Source organism: Hipposideros armiger, unplaced genomic scaffold, assembly GCF_001890085.2.
Source record: "Hipposideros armiger isolate ML-2016 unplaced genomic scaffold, ASM189008v1 scaffold_17, whole genome shotgun sequence".
In the NCBI taxonomy this organism is placed as follows: Eukaryota; Metazoa; Chordata; class Mammalia; order Chiroptera; family Hipposideridae; genus Hipposideros; species Hipposideros armiger.
Genome location: NW_017731367.1, coordinates 4641444 through 4663425, shown reverse-complemented (window position 1 = coordinate 4663425; position 21982 = coordinate 4641444). Strand labels below are relative to the sequence as shown.

General features: G+C 45.3%; 1 protein-coding gene across 1 annotated transcript in view; it reads left to right on the top strand.

The window, feature by feature from the left end:
• The window catches only part of DRC11 (dynein regulatory complex subunit 11), a 151833-nt gene that overhangs the window by 28263 nt on the left and 101588 nt on the right, over positions 1 to 21982 (top strand). The window contains exon 6 of the mRNA XM_019628321.1: positions 1940 to 2145. Within this exon, the coding sequence (XP_019483866.1) occupies positions 1940 to 2145 (206 nt within the window). The remainder of the gene's footprint in view (positions 1 to 1939; positions 2146 to 21982) is intronic.

Below are 21982 nucleotides of genomic sequence, written 5' to 3'. Positions count from 1 at the left end.
AAAAAAAATCCCCCAAGTGACTACTAAAAACAAGAAAGGAACAAATATAAAATAAGAAAAACATCTGGGAAAATAAAAGCATGCTCAAAAAGGCAAAACAATAATAACCTTCTTAAAATTATAAATTCAAATAATAAATGGACATAACTGAAAGCCAAATTAGTTCTGGAAGATAAAGCTAAAGAAACCTCCTATAACATATTGCAAATAGGTAAAAGGGAGATGGAAAATATGAGAAAAGTTCGGATCAGTCTGGTGATCTGGCATTTATCTAATATTTGTTGCAGAGAGAGAAAAGTGAAAAAGAAATAATAGAAGGAAAAATTGCAGAGAAGACATGATTTTTTATATTTAATGGACCCATCCAATGGAGAACATGATGAATGAAGAATGCCCACACCTAGATCCATTCTGATGAACTTTCAAAACTCCAAGTGTAAATCATCATAAGAGTGGAACAACTTATCGACAAAGGAACAATAATAAATTTCCCAGCCAGTTGCTGGCAACTCTGAGTGTGGAAAGAAGTGTCCTCCAGGGTAGCTACCTCTCTGCCATTCTAAAATGAAAACATTTTAGAAATGAAAGTACTTACAATATTTGTGGGTGACCATATCCACCTGAAAGTTACACTCAAGGATATGCTTCAGTGAAATGAAAACTGAATACGAGAAAGAAGAAGAGTAAACAGAGAAACCAGAACAACTTATGGTTAAATTTAAATAGTTGCTGATTTAAAAAATTCATCGCAACCTATGATTATAGAAGGAGAGGTTGGGAGGAGAAAAGTGAACGCGTGCAGAGGTCCTAGGCTTGTTCAAAGAAACTGTAGATACTGATCAGTTCTAGACATAGATAAAAAATAGGTGTTAACATGTTAAAATTTTGAGAATAACTGGTAAAAGATTAAAACTAAGATGCATAATTTCTAAACCACTACATGGCAAGAATGAACAAAGCTAAGAAAGGTAAGAAAGAACAAACAAGAAAGTGTTAGAAAATATCAGATGGCAAGATTAGCTCTAAGTATTTTATCCCTATAAGTAAATGAAATTCCTCTTTTCTATAATTCTGATTGCATTTTTAAAAATCCAGTTATATGCTGTTGGCAAGAGAGAAACTTCAAACATGTTGATGCGGAAAAATTCAAAACAAAGGAACCTAATAGTTGTGTTCGGGAGTTTTGGTGAACCTGGCAGAGTAGACGCACACATTTATCTTGCTCTTCCTGCACAGTGAGGAGCCAGTTGAGATACTGCTCTGAAAGACGGGATTAAGAGAAAGACTATAATCCCAGCAGCAAGCCCACTGGCTGTCTTCCCCTGCTCAGCTCTCAGCCCTCAGGAAGTCATGCACTCCATGTTCAAGAGTGAGCTGTATTCTCTCCTATTCTGTAGGCTTTTCCTATTCCTTTCACTCTACTGAACGTTTCCTTCCCTGAGCAGAAGTTTTTTAGTTTGACTTAATCCCACTTGTCTATTTTTACTCCTGTTGCCTTTGTTGCTTTTCGTGTCCAACCCAAAAAATTGTTACCAAGACCAATGTCAAGGAGCTTCTCCCCTGTGTTTTCTTCTAGCATTTTTATGGTTTCAGGTTTGGAAAAGGTTTGCTTTCTGTAGTTTGAATGATTGTTTTTAAAGGTTTATTGAATATGCATTTTTCAAGCTAACTTACACCCCCACACACACCCCTGCCCGCCCCCCACCCCACCTCCAGATTCTGGAAAATGGTATAAAGTGAGTTGCCTCTTTCCTCCTCGTGCTGGTGAATCACAGTTTCAAATTTTCCTGCCAGATCTGATATTCTTGTGTTTTTTATCTGTTCTTATGGACCTTTGGGAAGACACCACTGAAGATATTGACACAGTTCATGTGTGGCTCATATTTTTCAGCAGCTCTGTAACCTTTACAATAGTCACCTTTTTTGCTTTGACTTTCAGAACCCACCTCCTATGTTTAATGAAGTCAGCGCTACCATAACCCAGGCTACAAAAGTGACCTGCCTGCGGAATGAGATGCAGCTAAAGCATGAGGAGCACTACAGAGAAGCCTTGGTGACAATCAAGGGTGACCTGAAGTTAATAGAAGGTCCAGACATCAAGGAGAACCTTCAAGACCAGATCCGGCGCTGGTTCATCGAATGCAGGTGAGCGTGAGGGGCAGCGCGACAGACCCTGCCAGCCTCTGCTGCAGTGGCCGAGGTTCCCGTGTGTTTGTAAGCACAGGAGCACGTTAATACAGATTCACAGTGGGGGGCAGGGGGTGGCTTCATTTTAGGAACATGGAAAGTCAAGGCTGAGAATTCAGGAACTAATTGTGTGTAATGAAACTGCTGGTACCACTTTTTAAAAATGTGGTCCACATAATGCTCCTGTGACCACATGGAATTGAGCACCGTGCCTCCCACCCTTCCTCCAGGCCGTCCACATAATGACTGCGGACACAAACCTGGAGGTTTGCTTCCCGAGAAATAGCTGTGTCGCCTTGGGCGAGTCGTTGAACTCCCTGAGCTTCCGTTTCCCGTCTGTGACAACAGGGTGGGACACAGACCCCTTCTGAGTGTGTCAGGAAATGCAGAGCGCTGAGACGGCTCTGAGTAGGCATTATCCGCATTATCCGTCTGCACTGTGACGGCTGCTTATTCGTATGCCCCCTCCCCCACATAAATGACACGTTAGGATGCGCGTGGTGCTGAGAACGGAGTGGCACCCGAATTCCACCTATCTGCAGTGAATTGTGCAGGCTTCCATTCCTATCCAATTCCACAGTTGTGTCTGGAGGAAATATACTTGGGATGATTTTTTGCAATCATGAAAATTTAGGTAGAAAGGCATTGTTTCAAATGAATGGTCTTCTGATTGATTGTTGGGTTGTAATTAAAACCTTCATTTTCATAGTTAATGAGGATTAACTGTGTTCATGAACCTCTGTTATCAGGAACTTTCCTCCCTTTTCTTAGGACTTCAGAGAATGGGTGCCCACAGATGTGTTTTCTATAAATGACGTGATTCTTCGCTTTTATATAGACATTTTAAAATCCAATTTTTTAGGTGACAGAACCAAGTTGAAAGCACTGTGTGCAATTCTAGCCCCAAATAAGCTAGGTATATATAAAAAATATATACACACACATATACATATGGACACAGATATTCATACATATATTTAACTTATTAATTATAGGCTTGTGTATGCATGGAAATTTCTGGAAGGATACAGTAGGAACTTAGCATGGCTGTGTTTGTTACCTTTTACTTTAATATTCTTGTGTACTTTAGAAGTCTTTTCTTTCAATAAGTATTATTTGTATCATAAAAAGCCTACTTAAAAATATGTATTAGAAGAAAGACAAGCAATGAATTTGGGACAATCCACAATAAACACTTTAAATTTTAAAACACCCAAATTTTTCAAAAGGAGTACCTGCATAAATAACATTCTCGGTAATCACCTTTTCATTGCAGAGCAGAGAGACATGAGGCTGGCAGTAACTGTGGGTTGTTTCCCCCACCTGAGGTTCTGAGGTCGTGGGAGCCTTCTGCAGGCCCTGATGTCACCCTGGGAGCCGCCCCGCCTGAGGTCCCCAGGGCCTTGGGCTCCCTTTGAAGCCCCAGCCCCTGGAGAACATTCATCCTGGTGTTGCTGACCTGACAGTTGGAGGCCAAGTTAGAGCAGCTCCCAGGGGCGTGCTGTGTGTAATTCACAAAGACGGGGAGATTCCTCTTTTTGAGTCATGTAAGGTTGAGGGCAAATTTATCTTCATAATTGGATTACATTTGTTTGATTGACTTTGATAAAAGTCCTTTTCTTTGCTTTTTTGAAATCAAAGACACATAAAAAGCAAATATTGTCTTTTGAAACAGGAAACATGCATGACCTGTCCTCAGGCTAAATTCCAATAGGGCACACAATGACCATTTAAGAAATTACTAGAAGTTACAATTCATCTATACTCCCCAATTTAGAATACTTATTTTGGTTCATTTAATTACTACTTACAGTTGCCAAAAGGCGTTTATACCAGGGTTAATTTTTAAGTCAATTTTTAAATTATTTTAAAAGAAGTCTTGTTTTGCAGTGTTAAATGTAGTACATGCTTATTGTAGAAAATTTGCAACATAAAGGAATTTAAAGAAGAAAATGAACATGATCTATAACTTTAGTATACAGAGATAGCTACTATAAAAATGTTTGGTAAACTTCCATCCAGTCTTTCTCTCTCACATATATATTTTAATTACATTTTTATGAACCCGTTCTCTAATTTTTTCTTAATTTCATATTGGGTTTTCCCATGTCCTTAAAATATTTTCCAAAAGAAGTTTTTAATGATTGCTTAACATTCTATTGCAGGGATGCAGTAGATAATGAGTTGTTATCTTTTTAATCTTTTCTCAAATTGATAAGAGAAAAATGCAATCTTAAAAATCTTTTAATTTGCATTTATCTTATCAATGGGGTGGTTGGAGAATCTTTCGTATTTTTGTCAATAGCATTTCTTCTGTGAACAGCCTGGTTCTTTATCTGCTTCCTTTTGTGATGTCTTTTTGTTAAGCAATCTCTAAAATGTGGTTATATATATATGTTTTACTGATCTAAAGCTTTTTTTGACAAACTATTGAAGTAATGACTTCCCAATTATCACTTGCCTTTTATTTATTTGACTGGCCTGTAGGAAAGCTAGAAAGAAAGAGAAAGAAAGAAGGAGAAGGAGAGAAATTAAACAGTCATTAAGAACCCACTGCCCAGTTTCTGCCACACAACACCGTGGCTGGCCCTGGGCGTCCAGCCCTGAGCCTCCTGCTGGCCACGTGTGAAGGGTAGTAACAGTCCCTGCTGACCACTGGCGTGGGAATTAAATGAGATGGTGCAAATAAAAGACCCCACCACCTTCTGGTTGAGGTTCTGAGTTTTATAGGTATTTCTCCTATTTTAAATGATATTTTCTCGAAATATGATTTTCTGTTATTATTAGTTGTATGCTTTTATGTAATTTGGGCCATTGCATAACTGAACTCTCAGGTTAGCTCTAATCATTTTCAGTCAATTGTCTGAGACATTCTTGTTGAAAATGTAGCTAATACTTTCTCCCCATCCCCAAAGTCACACTCGTCCATCTCTTTCCCACCCAGCAGAGCAGAGGGGACACCACGCTCTCAGCTCGGGTCGCCTTCACACCCCCTCCTCCGGTCACACTTAACGCTCTCGGGACTTAGAATCTTCTGGAGAGTGTGGCACTTGTGTTTATTGTCCTGTAAACAGGTGAACTATTTGCAATAGCTATTTTTGCCCAATATTGCAATCGTGGCAACGTGGTTTCAGCAGGACAGTGCTTCAGCTGTCCATGAAGCCCCAATTTCCTCTATTACCTTCTGTCCCTCCTCATACACCCAGAGTCCTAACTCAAATGTGGGGGCTCATTGCCTGGAACTCACCCAGGGCCTCCCTGGGAACTAGAACCATTTTGGTGATTGAATGCATAGTATAGGTGTGTATTCATTTTAAATAATAATAATAACATTTATTGAGCACTTATTCTGTAGCAGGAATTCTAAGCGTTTTACACATTAACCAATGTAACCCTTGTATTCATTTGCTATTGCTGCTGTAACAAATTACCACAAATTTGGTGGCTTAAACCACTAGAAATTTCTTTTCTTCCGGATCTGGACGTCAGAGGTCCAGGGCTGTGGCTCCCCCAGAGACTCCGGAGAGGAGTCCGTCCCTGGCTTCCTCCTGCTTGTGCAGGTGGCCAGCGCTCTTTGGCTCCTGGTCACTTTACCCCAAAATATGCCTCTGTGGTCATACTTCCTTCTCCTCTTCTGCGCGTGTCTGATCTCCCTCTACCCCTCTCTGACGAGGACACTTAAGACGGCATTTAGGGCACATATGATAGATAACTCAGGATAATCTCTGTTTTGTGGTCTTTAATTCAGTCACATTTGCAAGGACCCTTTTTCCGTATAAGACAACATTGACACGCCCCAGGGATTAAGACCCAATATTTTGGGAGGCGGCCTTATTCAGCCTCCTACAGCACTCAACAACCCTGTGAGATAAGCACCGTTCTCCTGGTCATTCATTGACAGCATCCTTAATGAAGGACCAAGTTTGTATGACTCTAGACCAGCGCTGCCCAGTAGGAATTTCTGAGGTCCAGACTCACAGTGTCCAGTGTATTAGCCACGAGCCACATCCTAAGGCTGTTGAACACTTAAAAGTTGGTTAGGGCCACTGAAGACCTGAATTTTTAAACTTTAGTTTAGTTTACATTTAAATTTAGGTCACCCCATGTCATTAGTAGCGGCCATATTGGATGGTGCAGTCCTGGAGACACTTGTTTTCAAAAAATCGCTTGCTGTAGTTGCTATTTTTTTCCGGCTTGAGACCTGTTGTAAATTGTCATTTAAGTTTCAAGATCCATCAATAAGCTTCATTGTAAAGTATCAGCCTCTAAGGTTGGCAAAGGAGAGCCCTGAAACTGTAAGTAGTAATTAAATGAACCAAAATAAGTATTCTAAATCGGGGAGTATAGATGAATTGTAACTTCTAGTAATTTCTTAAATGGTCATTGTGTGCCCTATTGGAATTTAGCCTGAGGACAGATCATGCATGTATCCTGTTTCAAAAGACAATATTTGCTTTTTATGTGTCTTTGATTTCAAAAAAGCAAAGAAAAGGACTTTTCTCAAAGTCAATCAGCCATGGACGGTGGTCTCCTGTCCCTCCCTCATGTCTTCCAGCCTGTTCCTCGTATCGGAGCCACCTGAGTGCCTGTCAGCTCTGAAAACCAGGGCTGACCTAGGCCCTCAGGGCTTTGCAAATGTCCTTTTGTGGAGCACCGCCACTTCTCCCCTCCAACATTTTGTGTTGACTTGTTCGAACGACGCCTGACATCCAGCTCCTCCTTCAGCCCCGACAGAGTGACACCCCCCAATAGGGCGACGGCTCTGGGACTGGCCCAGCGTCACTCCTCCTTCAGCAGGCCCCTCTCAGTCCCTGTATCCTTAAGGAAACTGAAAGTGATTTAAATTAAATAGCCTTATTCCGTCTTTTTTTTTTTAAGTTTTTTATTGGAGAATTGGGGGAAAGGGAACAGACAAGTTGTTGTCGTTTTGTTCTTCAGTCTAGTTTTAGAGGACGTCGCTTCACTGGCCCGTGTTGGTATTATCATTGTGCTCTTCCCGGGTGAAGCAGATCGGTCGCTGGCTTCTGGACAGCCTCTCACAGCGGCTCTTGGCAGCTCACACCGGCTGCCAGCTGCTCTCGCTGGCTGCCGGCCACTCACGGTAGCTCACGGCAACCCACTGCAACCCCACTGCAGCCTACGCCAGCGACTCACAGCAGCCCAGCTCCAGGTCAAGCTGTTGTTCACCATCTTAGCTGTAGGGGGCGCAGTGTCACTGGCCCTCATGTGGGATCCAAACCGGGGCCCTGCTGCTCAGAGCTGGCGTCCCAAGCCAACTCTTATCCAACGCGCCACTCAGCTGGCCCCTTATTCTGTCTTTTTAAGCCAACACAGAATCTATCAGAAAGGGTGTTTAGGAGGAAAGGCTCTGGTGGCTGGGGTGATCTCTGTCCTCAGCAGGTGAGCCTGGCTGGGAATTAAAGTGCAATTGCCTTTTCATTGTGTGATGTGATGGTATCTATTATGTTACCATAATTTTTAAAATACATCATAAATCACACAAGAGTACACAAGAGTAGAGGTCTTAGAGCCAGGCTGTCTGGGCTCACATCCCAGCTCTAGCACTTGCTGTGTGACCTTGAACAGGTTACTTAACCCCTCTGTGCCCCCATCTCTTCATCTTAAAATGAGGATATTAATAGCATCTACCTCAAGGTAGGAAAACAGATAAATATCTTATAAAGCCTTAGAACCATGAACAATGTGTGGTATATGTTACACCTTCAACAATTATTTTACACATATAGGAAGGCCATCACATTCTCACACACAATTTGCCCCTAAGTGGGGCCTTTATATTCACAACTGTAAGGGCCTTTGCAAAATGCTGCCTGGCCAGTCCACAGAAGGAGGGACGGTGGTGGTAGAGGTGGGGGAGGAGGTGGGGGAGAAAGGACTTTGAGTGGTTGGAGTGGGGGTAAAGCTGAGGGGATAATAACAGGGCCTGCAAACAAACAGACACTGGAATGTGCTTCACGTCCCCAGGGCGGGGGCGGGCATGTCTACAGATCACCCGCAAACATACATTCTTTCTGGAAGAGGTCTTGGAATGCTTTGTTATTTTTTCAATTTAAAAATTGATATAATTTAAATGCAGTAAAATTCAGCCTTTTGTGTACAGTTCGATGAGTTAAGCTTTGTCATTTTAAGCTATGTAGACCAGGGGAGACCTATAGACTCCTTGTCTCACACACCCCCCCACACACACAGCCTCCCCTCCACCCCCCACCCCTGCTGTGTATGCCAATCTAAGAATCCAGGAATTCACGGAGGGTGGAATGGAATCTGCAGGTGGAGAGAGTGGCCTTACTCATGGCCCAGTGGAGCTCCAGCAATGACAGGAATTTGCTGAGGGTGAGAGGTGTATTTGGACAGAGGCAGAACAATGGTTTCCGGGAGAAGTGAGTTTCTCGTCTACACACAGAAGGCTGTGCAGATCTCTCCCCACAGCCGCCTCCATGTTGTCCCCTGGGCCCTCGGACCTTGTCACGAGCGTCTGCTAGGCTCACAGACTGTGCTACAGTCTCTTCCTGAAAGTCAGAGGGCCGAATCCCCGGAGACTCTCAGACCCCCAGGATCTACCTGGCACTGGCCGGGGCCTCCGCGGTCAGCCGTGGCTTCGAGTAAGAATTAAGGCAAACACTCAGGTCTGGTGCCTTTCAATATGCTCATTTATTCAGACAGAAAATGCAGTGGGAGGAATAGCCTCCTTAACATCCATATCACACCACAGTATGATCATAGCAATATGGCCATCAACATAGCAATGACAATTTAGTAAAGTGTTTTGATAATGAACCAGTCCCAGAGTCCATCAGAATCCGGCGTGCAGGGCGGCTTGTCCAGGAGGTCAGCCCGGCAGAGGTCCTGGCTGAGTCTGATGGAGCGAGCAGGCTTTGGGAGCAGAGGAGCAGCGTGGTCACCGCTCAGTGGGGACCGGCTCCCTGAGCTGTCAGAGTCCTGGGTTCTTGAGGACTTCAGCAGAGCCGCATGATGCCACCTTATCAGTCCTCGCAGACTTGTTTCCTATCCGTCCGTGCAGCTGCTGCACCATCCGTCTGGTGGTTGTTTATCTTCATAGGGAATTTCCACAGCACTCAGTGTCCAGGATGGAGTCACCCTTGCTCCTACAAAATGGAGTCACTCTTGCTCATATAAAAACACACTTTTGCAGGGGCGCTTTACACACACCTACACCAGCTTCCATCACTATTCACTCCTTCGGAAGATGCCGTTTCTTCTGATCCTGTGAGTCTCTCCACTGCTCCCACAAGAGATGCTGTGGGTCAGCTGCTTCCCGCGGATGCCCCGATGGGACCCCGAGGCTTAGAAAGCTTGAGTGGTTCTCTCAGGGTTCATGGCTGGAATTCATACTCAGGTCTCAACCCCAAAAGTCATGATGCTCCCACAACACCAAGCACAATTCCTCATTCAGAGCCTTCCGGCAATGGGAACCTTGCTCTATGGGTCTGCAACTCCACGGTGCAATAAGTGTGTGGTGTCATCTCACAGGAAAAGATGGCAGGCAGTTGCCAGGGCCACGGGGCTCGTTAGCTCCGACCTGGAAACCCAGGGCTTTCCTTATTCCTGACTCCTTCTCTCTCCCGTGCTTCGAAGCGTCTTCACACAGAGCACAGTGATGGTTCTGTGTAGATAAAAAGGAGCGAGAGAGAGGAATCATGGGATTTGAGAAAGCTGGCTTGCCCCAATTATTTGACAGATGACAAAGTGGACTCAGAGAAGTCAGGTAACTTGGCTAAAAACTTGGGTAGTTACCGGCAGAACTAAAAGTCTTACCGGTGAGTAAAGACTTTCTGAATCGTGAGCATTGTGTAAAGCTGGAATTGGGTCTCGAGGGAAGCTTCAGAATTGTCCTCTCTGAGGACTTTTAAGACATCAAAAGAAGCCACCAGCATGTTCACAATAGGTATCTTTGGGTAGTGGGATCATGGCTATATTTGTTCTTTTCCTTTATATTCTAAGTTTTCTCCATGGAGCGGGAATTACTTTCAGCATGAAAAGAGGGGTTTCAGAGGGACAGTGGGATAGGGGTGGTCACACACAGGGAGGTGAGTGAGGGGCTCATTATTTTGAATTCCTTGTGTAATTATATTTCCAGTAAATTCTCAAAAGCAGCTGTGGTCTGTAGCGGAGATGTGAAAGCCCAGGTAGGCTACTCAGGTGAGAAAGCGAATAGCTTTTTTTCTGCCAATTGCTTTGGTGGGAAATGTATCAGGTTGAATGGGGACAAAAGGAGAGGTGGCTTAAGAACTGAAGGTCCCGGGCGTCTGCACCGAGGCCTGGGGGACAGGTGCACACCCGCGTGAAATCGCGTATTTTGATGTCAGTCGTCATGGTAAATCAAATTAAGAACACTCAGCGGCTGGCTATAAGCTCTTGTGGTTTACCCAGGTGCCAAGTCACGTTGAAAGACAGGCCCAGGGGCTCGTTTGCAAATGCGGCGGATAGATCCCCCTTCTGTGGGCCATGGACTGTTCCCGGTGATACCCTGGCTCCCGCTGTGCCCGCCATTGTGCCTCTGTCTCTCCCTCTAGACTGCAAGCCTTTGGGGTCAGGGCATTGCTGTCGTCCTCTGGCCTCCTCCGAACCCAGCACAGGGTCTGCGGTCCAGCAGATGCAATGCGTGTGCTGAGCTGAGCTGAATTCATTGGCAGAGAACAGCGGAAGGTCCAGCTAAATACTGTAATTACTTGGGCCAGACTGTGGTGCCTTCAGACTGGAGTCCACATCAGGATCAGCTGGCGAGCTCCGTGAAACCGAATTTTGGGCCCCACCCCACATTGTTCTATTTCAGTTGGTGGGATTGAGAGTCTGCATTTTTTTTTTCAAATTACCTCCTACTCTATTGATTTACTATTTTTTGTGTGTGATAAGAACACTTAACATAGGACCTACCCTCTTGGCAAATGTTTACACACACAATACAGTATTATTAGCTACAGGCTCTATGCCTTTACTCGTCTGTATAACTGAAACTTTGTGCCTTTTGACTAATACCTCCGCATTCTCCCCGTTTCCCCACCACCCCTGGTTGCCCCTGGCAACCACCATTCTATTCTCTGCTCCTATGAGTCTGACTATTTTAGATTCTTTGTGTAAGTGCCATCATGTCGTGTTTGTCCTTCCGTGTCTGGCTTACTTCACTTAGCGCGTGTCCTCCAAATGCATGCATGTTGTCGCAAATTGAAGGATTTCCTTCTTTTTCAGGGCGGAGTAATATTCCATGGGATATATATATGGCACATTGTCTTTATCCATACACCTGTCAATGGATCTTTAGGTTTTCCCCACATCTTAGCTATTGTGAATAATGCCACAGTGAACGGAGTGTGTGTAAATGAAAAAGCTCACTTCCTCTTGTGTGTTTCTCCTTCACTCGCACACTATTACCACATTCACACATCAAGCAAGCCTCTGCAACACCAGTCAGGTGCCCTATAATGCCACACAGTTCTGACACTGCGTGGAGATCAACTGCCCCCGCCCAACTTCAGATGCCAATCACAGATTCCAGGTGGCCACCTGCACCCCTGATTGGCTGTACATCAGGGTTCCCATAACAACCTGCTTGGGTTTGGTAACTTGCCAAAATGGCTCGTAGAGCTCAGGGAAACACTTAGACTTACTGGTTAGTATGAAAGAATATGATAAAGGATAAAGGTGAACAACCAGGTGGAAGAGACGCGTAGGGCAAGGTATGTGGGAAGGGGCGGAGCTTTCATGCCCTGTCCAGGTGTCACCACCCTCCCAGCACCTTCACGTGTGCACCAACCCGGAAGCTCTCTGAACCCTGTGCCTTTAGGATTTTCATGGAGGCTTCCTCCTGTGGTCATGAGTGATCATTAACTCAATTCCCATCCCTTCTCCCCTTCCTGGAGAACAGCGGGTGGAGTTGGAATTTCCTAAGCTTCCCTCATCACCACGTGGTCTTCCTGGTGAGCAGCCCCCACCCTGGAGGCCCCCAAGCACTGCCTCATTAGAGCAAAGACACTCCTGTCCACCAGGAAATGACAAGGGTTTTAGGAGCGCTGTGCCAGGAACCAGGGCAGAGACTAAACATATTTTTTCTGTTATTTCCAAGTATGCATTTAACTCTTGAGGACCCTAATTTAAAGTAGGATTGCAGGATCATATGGTAGTTCTCTTTTTAAGCTTTTGCGGAAGCTCCGTACTGTTTTCCATAATAACTGTACCGACTTACATTCCCATCCACAGTACACAAGGTCCCTTTTCTCCACACCCTGGCCAACACTTACCTTTCGTCTCTGGTAATAGCCATCCTGACAGATGAGAGATGCTATCTCACTGTGGTTGTGATTTGCATTTCCCTGATGATTAGTGATTTGAATATCTTTGCATGTACCTGTTGTCCATTTATATGACTCCTTTGGAGAAATGTCTATTCAGCTCCTTTGCCCATTTTTCACTTGGGTTATTATTATTTTGTTTTTACTATCGAGTTGTAGGAGTTCCTTATATATTTTGGATGTTAACCCTTTATCATATATATGGTTTGCAAATATTTTCTATTCTGTAGATTGCCTTTTTATTTTGCTTTTCAGAAGCTTTTTAGTTTGATGTAGTCCTATTTGTCTATTTTTGCTTCTGTTGCCTGTTTTTTTTTTTTTTTTTGTGTGTGTGTGTGTGTGTGTGTGTGTGTGTGTGTAGAGTTTGAATTTCTAACAAGCTTCCAGGAGATGCTGGTACCCCTGGTCCTGGGATGGTACTGAGTCACCTTGGGCTCTCTGCCACCCTCTGCACGCCTTCCAAGGAGATGGGCAAGTGTAGAGAGTCACCCTAAGGAGTGGCAGAACACCACGGGGAAAATTAAAACCAGTATAATCCTGAGAAGTGAAAGCCCTCCAACCAGCTGCCTCTGCCAAAGGCACAGGAACTGGGACAGTCTGATGACGTTGGAGATACCTCCTTTGTGATACTGAATATGGTGTGACAGAGGACAGACTGGTCTTTGGATATAGAGCCTTTGGGTTTGTTTTAGGACGCTCTTAATGTCTGTGTTGTCTGATGGCATATGTCAACATGTATGTGTTGCTTTGAGCAGAAATGATTATGCCTTTGTGTTGCATAAATATAAATTTTCCACTTGATCGAATGAGGTCTGAGGACCTGCAGAACTGACCTTTTTTCCCCTAAAGCTGTGCTTTTCTGCAATTCGCTCTGTTGCTGTTTATAAAAGATTATTTATTTTTTAAAGTAGCACATAAGAAATGAATTTAAAACGTACATGTCTGGCCGTTTTTTAAACTTACCCTTTTCCTCCTCTGACGACTTTCCTAAGCTTGCTGGGCTCCTGAGTTAGAAAGAGGAGTGAGTCACCTTTTTCAATCAGGAAGCGGGTGGCTGAGTGGTGCCTGGCATTTTGCACTATGGGTCCGTGAAGAGCAATGGATGGCAACCTATTTGAATGGAAAAATCCTTCCTAAAGTGACGCTCTTGCCTGGGTATTAATTTCTCTGTACAAGTAAATATTTAAGACAGAAAGGTGAAAATAATTTACAAGTATCATTTTCCCAAAAGAAGAATAACCAAAATCAAAACAGTCAAGTACGTAATCAGTTATATATTGTTCCCTTTAATACAAGTGAGCAGGGGCTGGGCGGGGAGGTTCCTGTCAGAGTCAAGCATGGCAATGATTATACTTTCCAATCCAGGAGTAAGCTTCCGTCCTGAGTGATAACTGCTTATAATACCTCACTACTAAGTAGAAACGCCAGTGAATAAATCAGATTTTGTAACGTGCCACTAAGAAGTCGCCTTGTTTGCGCTCTGCGTTCCCCCCCTCTCCTTGGAGAAGCGGGGCACCCCTCAGTTTCCCAAGGACCATGGTAATTAAGTCCATGTGCAGCCAATCGCCTTTATTGAGTGTAAGTGAATTTATAGGCAGAAAGTGACACTTTTGGAGGCTTCTGTGCAGTGGCACAAGCTGCTTTCTTTAGAACGCAGGAGAAATTTATGAGGCTGCTGACATTAATGGAGATGGCTGGAAGACTTGGGGGGTACCGGCCGGAAACCCCTCCATCCATATATTTTTCATACTTGATGAAACACAGATAAATCTCTGTCCTGGGAGTCTGAAACGGTGGGGCCCGTGGAAGCTCAGTGTCAGACCTCAGGGGGAAAATGGACCATTTTCGTAGCTCTGCTTTCTAAATCACTGCGAACTCTAGAGGCTGGCCATTTTCACATGTTTGACAAGAATGTTTGACAATGTGCATAAATTTTTAATAGGCCCTAAGTTTACCAAATGTTCTCTAGCTCACATTTGCTCACTGAAAGATGGAGGGCACAGGCGTTTTTCTCCTCAAGGTTCCCCAAATAAAAGAACAGAAAGGCAGATCGATCGCTATGCCGACTGGCTTTTTATAAGAAAGTAACATTAATCACTGAATAGATTCTGTAAGAAATTAACATCGCCCTTCCCCCACGAGCCTTTGTCACATATAAGTCACAGTGCATCTGACGCTGAAAGGAACTTCGGAAGTTAGGGAGCAGACACTCAGAGCTTATGTTTTACTAACCGAATGAATCAGCCTGTTCCACTGCACCATTTGGCAGAGAGGAAACCAACCAGGTTCCCACAGCGGTGGAGCAATTTGCTCAAATCACACCGCTCGTTAGTGGCAGCAGCCCCAGATTTCTCCATTTCCAGTAAAATACCATTTTCATTATACAGTCAGCCTCTCAGCTGTGTCTGAGGCCTTATGTTAAGGTTTTATCACTGGAACCCAATGCACAGTGTGCTTTCCATGGCCACCAGCTCAGCTGCACCCATGAGTCCCGTGCAGAGTGCCGCGCAGAGAGCCGAGCCTGCGGGTCAGCGAGCGGCGCAAAGCTTGGCTCTGTTTGGGGAAGTCTCTCAGGCTGGCTCAGGCCTGGCCTCCGTCACCCCCTTCCCTTCTCTGTCTCCATGGCAACCTCATCGAGGAGCGTGGCTTTCAATTCCATTCCGTCCAGTTTGTTGACTCCCCAGTGTGAATTTCCAGCCCAGAGAGGTTTCTTAAACTCCAGACGTGGAGACCCAGCCTCCCAGTCAGCGTCCCACTCAGACATTGTAACGGGGACAGCTCAGGCGGCACGCGTCCACACTGAATTGGCATCTCACCCCCTGAAACCTGCTCCATCCCAGACGACGGTGAACCCACCCTTCCAGTCTCTGTGTCATCTCAGACCCCTCCTCCTCTCAGCCCAAAACCAGGTCAGTCAGAAAGTTCCATTGGCTTCACCTTCAGAATACACCCCAGATCCACCCACTTCTCCCGCCTCCATCTTCACTGCACCCTGGGTCTGGGTCTGAAGCCCACCAGCCCTGGCCTGGACCACAGCAGCCTCCTAACTCACTGCCCTGCTCTGACCCTGTTCCCCAAAATCTGTTTCCAGGATGATGACAGTATATTCGCTGTATGCTGCTGTGTCACAATAGCACCACAAACTTAGAGGCTTCACGTAACACCCACTGATGACTGCACGGTTTCCGTGGACACAGCTCAGCTGAGTCCTCTGCTCAGGGCTGGTCTCATCTGCTTCCATGCTATCGTGGCCGATGGCGGCGTCCAGGTCCTCATGGGCTGCCAGCCTGGGGGCCTCGGCTGGCTGGCCGTCAGCTGGAGGTCACCCCAGCTGCTTGCCAGGTGGGCCTCTCCCTGGGGCAGCTCGCTCTACCAAAGCCAGCCAGGGAGAGAGTGGGAGCAGATGCCAGTCACCACCGGGTAGAGCATAGTCAGGGAAGTGACATCTCTTCGTCCCGCTTTCTGTATCCTATTGGTTCCAGGCAAGTCACAGGTCCCGCCCACACTGAAGGGAGAGGAAATAGAAGGTGATGTGACATCAGGAGTCAGGGCACCCCTCCGAGCCTGGCCGCCAAAGAGCAAGAACCTTCCTCTAAAACCCAGGGCAGGTCATGACTCACTCCCTTTTCCCTCCAGGAAGGCGAGTCCGGGCCCACTGTCCTAAGGCCTCTGAGAACCCTGGGGCGTGCAGCTGCTCAGATCTTCCCAGGGGCACCTCCTTCTCAGCAGGAGCTGTGACCCTGTCCCCCTCCACAGGAACCCCAACCTCTGGGAGACACTCTTCCACGGTCGCCACTACCAGAACTGTCCGCAGGGCCGGCCGAGTGGTGCGTTGGTTAAGAGCTGGCTTGGGACGCCAGAGGGCCCCGGTTCGGATCCCACATATGAGGGCCAGTGACACTGCCCTCCACAGCTAAGATGCTGAACAACAGCTCAACCTGGAGCTGGGCTGCCGAGTCGCCGGCGACGGCATAGGCTGCAGCCCCTGTGGCAGTGGGTTGCCATGGGCTACCGTGTGTAGCCAGCAGCAAGCGTGAGCGGCCAGCAGCCGCAGTGAGCCGCAGAAGCCGGCGACTGATCTGCCTCGCCTGGGAAGAGCGCAATGATGGTGCCAACTTGAGCCAGTGAAGCAACGTCCTCCACAACTAGACTGAAGAACAAAAGGACAGCAACTTGTCTGTTTCCCTTCCCCCAATTCCCCAATAAAAATCTTTAAAAAAAAAAAAAAAGAACTCTCCCCAGTGTGTGTTTTGTTGTTCCTTCTAGCGGATCTGGGAGAAGAGAGGTTATAGGCTTGTCCTTATTCTGCAAGATAAAAAAAAATTTGTGATATGACTTTTTTTTTTTGGTTATTTACTTCCAACTTGTTTGTGTTTTTACTTTTCTCTCTGGCCCAATTGTTATTCAGATGGTATTTTTAGATTTCCAAGTGGTTCAAAATTAAACCACTGGTGTTTATTCCCAGAAACATAAATAGTTAAGTGGTAGGAAAACGCAATGTTACGTTCATCAATCAGAACGATGTGGTCATTTTGGTTCATGCAGGAAAACCATTTAATATAATCAAATAGCCACTTCATATTTTAAAATTTTAAAAACAGAAAGACAAGGGTTAAATTCTTAGCATAATAAAATGTAAGCTGAATGAAGGCAGAGATTTTTATATCTTCTGTTCACTGCTTTTTCCCAATACCTAGATCAGCGTCTGTCATATAGTAGACTCTCAATAAATATGTCCTAAATGAGTGAGTGAATGAATGAAACACTGAGTATTTTTTTAAAAAACAAAAGAGAGTTATATATTTAATGAAGAAATGGAATAGTTCTTCCAAGAGGAAAAGATAATATGAATAATTGTCTTGAATAATGACATGAAAATAAGAGGAATTAATATTTTTAAGAAAGTGACAAAATGTATATTTTTAAAAATCAATGATAGGCAAAATATGAAAGAAATGTATGAAAATTCAAGAAGTCTATAAAGATTAAAAGAAATAAATGAAAAAAAATGCTTGAATAAATGGCAAGATATGCCATGTTTCTGGTTAAATGGAAAGATGACAGATCCACTCTAGGTAATTTATAGAGATAGCACAATTTCAATTAAAATCCCAACAGGATTATTTATTGAACTTGAAAACATAATTATTAAAGTCATTAGGATTAAAATAAGAAAATAAGAACAATAAGGAAGAACAAATGGCACTGTATTTTCAAGTATATTATGAAGAAAAATAAAGTAAATCCATGATACTAATATAAAGGCACAAACATATATCAGTGAAACAAAGCAGAGAGCCTAGGAACTGACAAGTGGAAGCAAATAGTGCATAATGAATTAAGTCCAAAAAGTAGGAAGAATGGAAAAAAATATAGTTGCAATAACTAGGTTGCTTCCTAGTTAACGCTAACAAGTAGCAGGAAGCAGAACGGAGAGTTTAACGCCCCTAGAGAGGCTACAGTCTCCCAACTACAGGAACAAAAATATTTTCAAAGAAAATTGGACTCATTGTGCTATAAATATTACAAGGTTCGTATAATACTCAACCCTAAAATAAGACATAGAAGGAAACCAACTAGACATAAAATTTATGTTTAGTATCATTTTACTTTATTGTTTTATTTAATTACATGCATAATCCCTATTTGCTAGAGCAAGGAAAACAATACTGAAATGTCTAAAGAAAAATTAACGGTCTTCCTCCCTTTGGTCCCACGTCTCAGAACTAATCCAGGTGAACAGTGCTTGTCTCTCTGTGCACACACACACACACACACACACACACACACACACACACACGTGAGGTTCTCCCGTCCCCTGTCCCCTTTTCCCCTGATAACCCGTATCACCCCTGGCCTGGCTTTCCCCTTCACATTCCATCATTAACAGCCATAGAGAGCAGGTTGGTCTCTATGAGAGCTGGATGCAGTCATCTAAGTATTTATTAAACGCCCAAAGAACAGGCGAACTCAGGCCCAGAAGCTTAACGCCACAGGCGGGCTTCACCATAACTACATAACCGTTCTCCGGTCGGTGTTTATTTACAGGTTTTTATTACCGTTTTTATGACCTGCAGTTTTTGCTACAAAGAGTGCATCCCAAATATCTGGGCTTGCTTTTCTGTGAGGATTCCTAACAGTGGAACTCGTGGGGCAGACGACGTGTGCGTGTGAAAGGCATTTAACGCAGATGTGGCAGGTGAAGCACTGAGGATCCACTGTCGAAGGGTTCCTGCAACCGCAGGTGGCTGGTTAGTGGCGGGCGCTGGGCACCCAGCACCAACCCAGGCTCTTACCGTAGGGAACCCTTTGCCTTTGGATAGGTCACTTAAACGTTCACGTTTTCAAATTTCCTCCTTCGCAACATGGAGAAAAGGATGCACTTTGCAGAACTTCTGTAAGGATGAAATGAGAAACAGCATTGTGAAAGGCGTGGGTGAAAATGCTTTGGAAATCTTCATGCCACCGACACACGAGCTGTTGTCATTTCTGTTAAGTCAGTGGACCCAAGAGACGGAAGGGACAGTCACACAGATGCCCGGAGTGAGCAGCAAAGTATCAGCATCGCCAGCAGCTAAACACATGCAGATTCGAGCCAGGCTTCCATCCAGCTGGTCAACCCCCGAGTGGGAAGAGTCGGGCTCTGGTCTCCACCTCAGCCCGTCACCCAGGACTCCCTGTGGACAGCAGGTGTCTGGAGATCTTCTGGGGAACCAACATGGGTCCAGGAGTAGAGCATGGCCCCTGACCCTTTCGCACAAGTAAATATTCAAAAGAATATTTGTTATAAAGCGGTAAGCATGCATATCCTGCAATGATTTACAATATGGGAAAGCCACCCAAGTGTCTCACCACAGAAGCTAAGAATAGCTCCTTGGTGACATTTCCTCAACCAATAAGACTCTCCAATGACCAAAGGTCTTTCCCGTTTCCTAGCGGGGAAAACAGATGGCAGAAGGCGCATGTGTTTGAATTCTGCCCTTTTCGGGAAGTGACCAGGGATTTTACCAGTGTACTCCCATCATCCTGCCTCTCCTAACGCTGTAAAAATTGGGCTGGGCGGGGAGGTCGTGTTTATAATGCATTTTAATTCTTCCCACTTAAAATAATGAGATGTTGACTCCTGGAAAGTGATTCTTGAGCAGGGACCTGATTTTCAGGAGCAGGTTGCTGCTATTAGCAGGAAATCCCTGTGTGGCATCACTGAGGTGACCTGAATTGAATTGCGTTGCAGTGCGGGCCGCTCTGGACAGGCTAGGATGCTCCCAGAGGCTAAGAGAGCAGAGGGCGTGTCTGCCCCAGCCCCAGCTCCCACAGCGTGGGCCTCCAGTGGTAATTTGTCAGGCACAAGAAGGAAATGGCACCATCATGGCCTGAGTCACCAGATGCCAGTGACAAATCCTACTTGTGCGAAACAAAATGGAGGCTACTTCACACTTCTGTTTGTGGAGATGAGGGAGCAGACAGGTCTGGCTGACCATGGGCCTCGTGCCAGAGTGGGGACTGCGTTCCACGTGCCACAGGCGGGAGCTCGTGTTTTAGAGAAGCTAAGGACCAATGTCACATCTGTAGGGCCAAAGACAGGGGCTGAGGCAGGGTCATGAGACCAGGGATTTGGATGGGGATGGTGGGGGGCAGGAAGAATTAAGAGAGAACAGGGTGAGGTTAAACGGGGTGGGGGGATGGCTGGGGATTCAGAGCTATTGCTGACGCATGTGACCCCAACCTGGAAGCTCATTTAGGGGAGAGCGGGTATGACAGGTGCTGGCCCCACTTGGGAGCCAAGGCGTTGGAGGCCATTATCCTGAACAACTTGGTGCGCTATGGAGGTGATGCTTTCTGAGTCAAGAACTGGGATGGACAGACAGAAGGAGCTGGGGAAAACGGCTGGTGCCCAGAGCCATCAGCCTGGAGCAGTGGACCCTGTCATCACCTAGAAGATCAGCTCCCTGGCAGGGGGGGACCCTGTGGCTCGTTGCTCCTTCCTTTTGTAGTATTTCAGAAGTAACCTGGACCTGGTGACACAACAGTGCCATTTGTTTGTGCAAAATAGTAAACGATCTCTAAAATTTGATAGATAATGTAGTCCACAGTCAGCGTTCTTTTTCAAATTTTTCTAAGTAATTCTTAGGGAGTGGATTTAATGAATAACTTAAAGTCTGTCTTTTGGAAATTATACTTCATTTACTACAAATTAAATATTGTTCCGAAAAAGCTGGATCCTTGCTTTAAAACAATATAATCCCCGTGAAATGTGCCCGTATTTTGCTTATAGGCAACTAAACGCAGACTAAGAGCTCAGGATATCAGATAAATTCAGTCTTACCAAGTTCCACCTCCGTTTCGCAAACGTTGTGTTCTTGGATGCTTTCCACCTCTCTTGTCCCTCTTTTCCTGTCTTGGTCTGTAAACCTGGGTGCGTTGAGAGCCCTCACATGCATTGTGCAGTTGCTTTTCCTGCAGCCACATGAGGAGCGCCGTTTTCTACACCACTTGTCCCATTTGCTGGTTTGGCTGCCCAATTGAGGAGCCTTTTGTGGCCTCGCCTGTTGCAGCGATTTGAGGGCAAAGGGGAGCTGGGGATGGGCAGACAAGAGGGAGATGACATGGCAGCACAGGCTGCACGTTAACTTGGTAAACCAACAACGTGATGAAAGTTCAAGGATAATCACCTGGCGTTGGAATTAAGATTCAGGGTATAATCGAGGGAAGGCTGTGGTTTGCATAACTATATGCACAAAGGAAGCACACTTAACACTGAGTAATTTTGCAGAGGATTTTGCATCAAAATTTGTTTTAAGTAGAAAAGATCCTTGCTTTCTATGAAAGTACGTTCCAAGCTGCAAAGAGAAACTGAGGTAGTCACCCAGAAACCACTTAGCATTGCCCCACATTCCCCGTCCCAATTTACACACCTCAGCAAGACGTTGGGTTGGGGGAGAAGAGGGAACCTATTTTATTTGGTCAAAAAGCTTATTTTATACAAGGCAGTCAGCGAAGACCTCTGTGATACATGACACTTGAGCAAACCTAAAGCAAGTGGGGGACACACCACTAGGTGTGTTGCTTTATCCCTGAGAGGGAGCGTCTCTGAGGAGAGGACCAAGGTAGAATGAGGAGCAGGAAGTGGAGAAGCAAAGAGGGAGGTGGGGGGAGGTAAGCCAGGGGCGCGCGGTGGGGAAGCAGCTCGTGTGCCCTTGTAAGAGGAGGCACCGTACACGCAACGTCCAAACCCGGGCACAGGAATGAAAGGAGGGGCTGGTATTAACTGCACATAAACTGGGACCCACATTAACTCGGTTGGGTGGGCATCGGTTTCATTTCGAGCGAGAGAATTGGTGAACTTTGAGCAGAGAAATGGCATGAGGTAACATGTTTTAAAAGGATCACTGTCTGCGACGTGGCAGGAGCTCAAGGGAGAGGGCAGCAAGGAGATGAGTTCATCGCAGTCACACAAGCACGAGTAA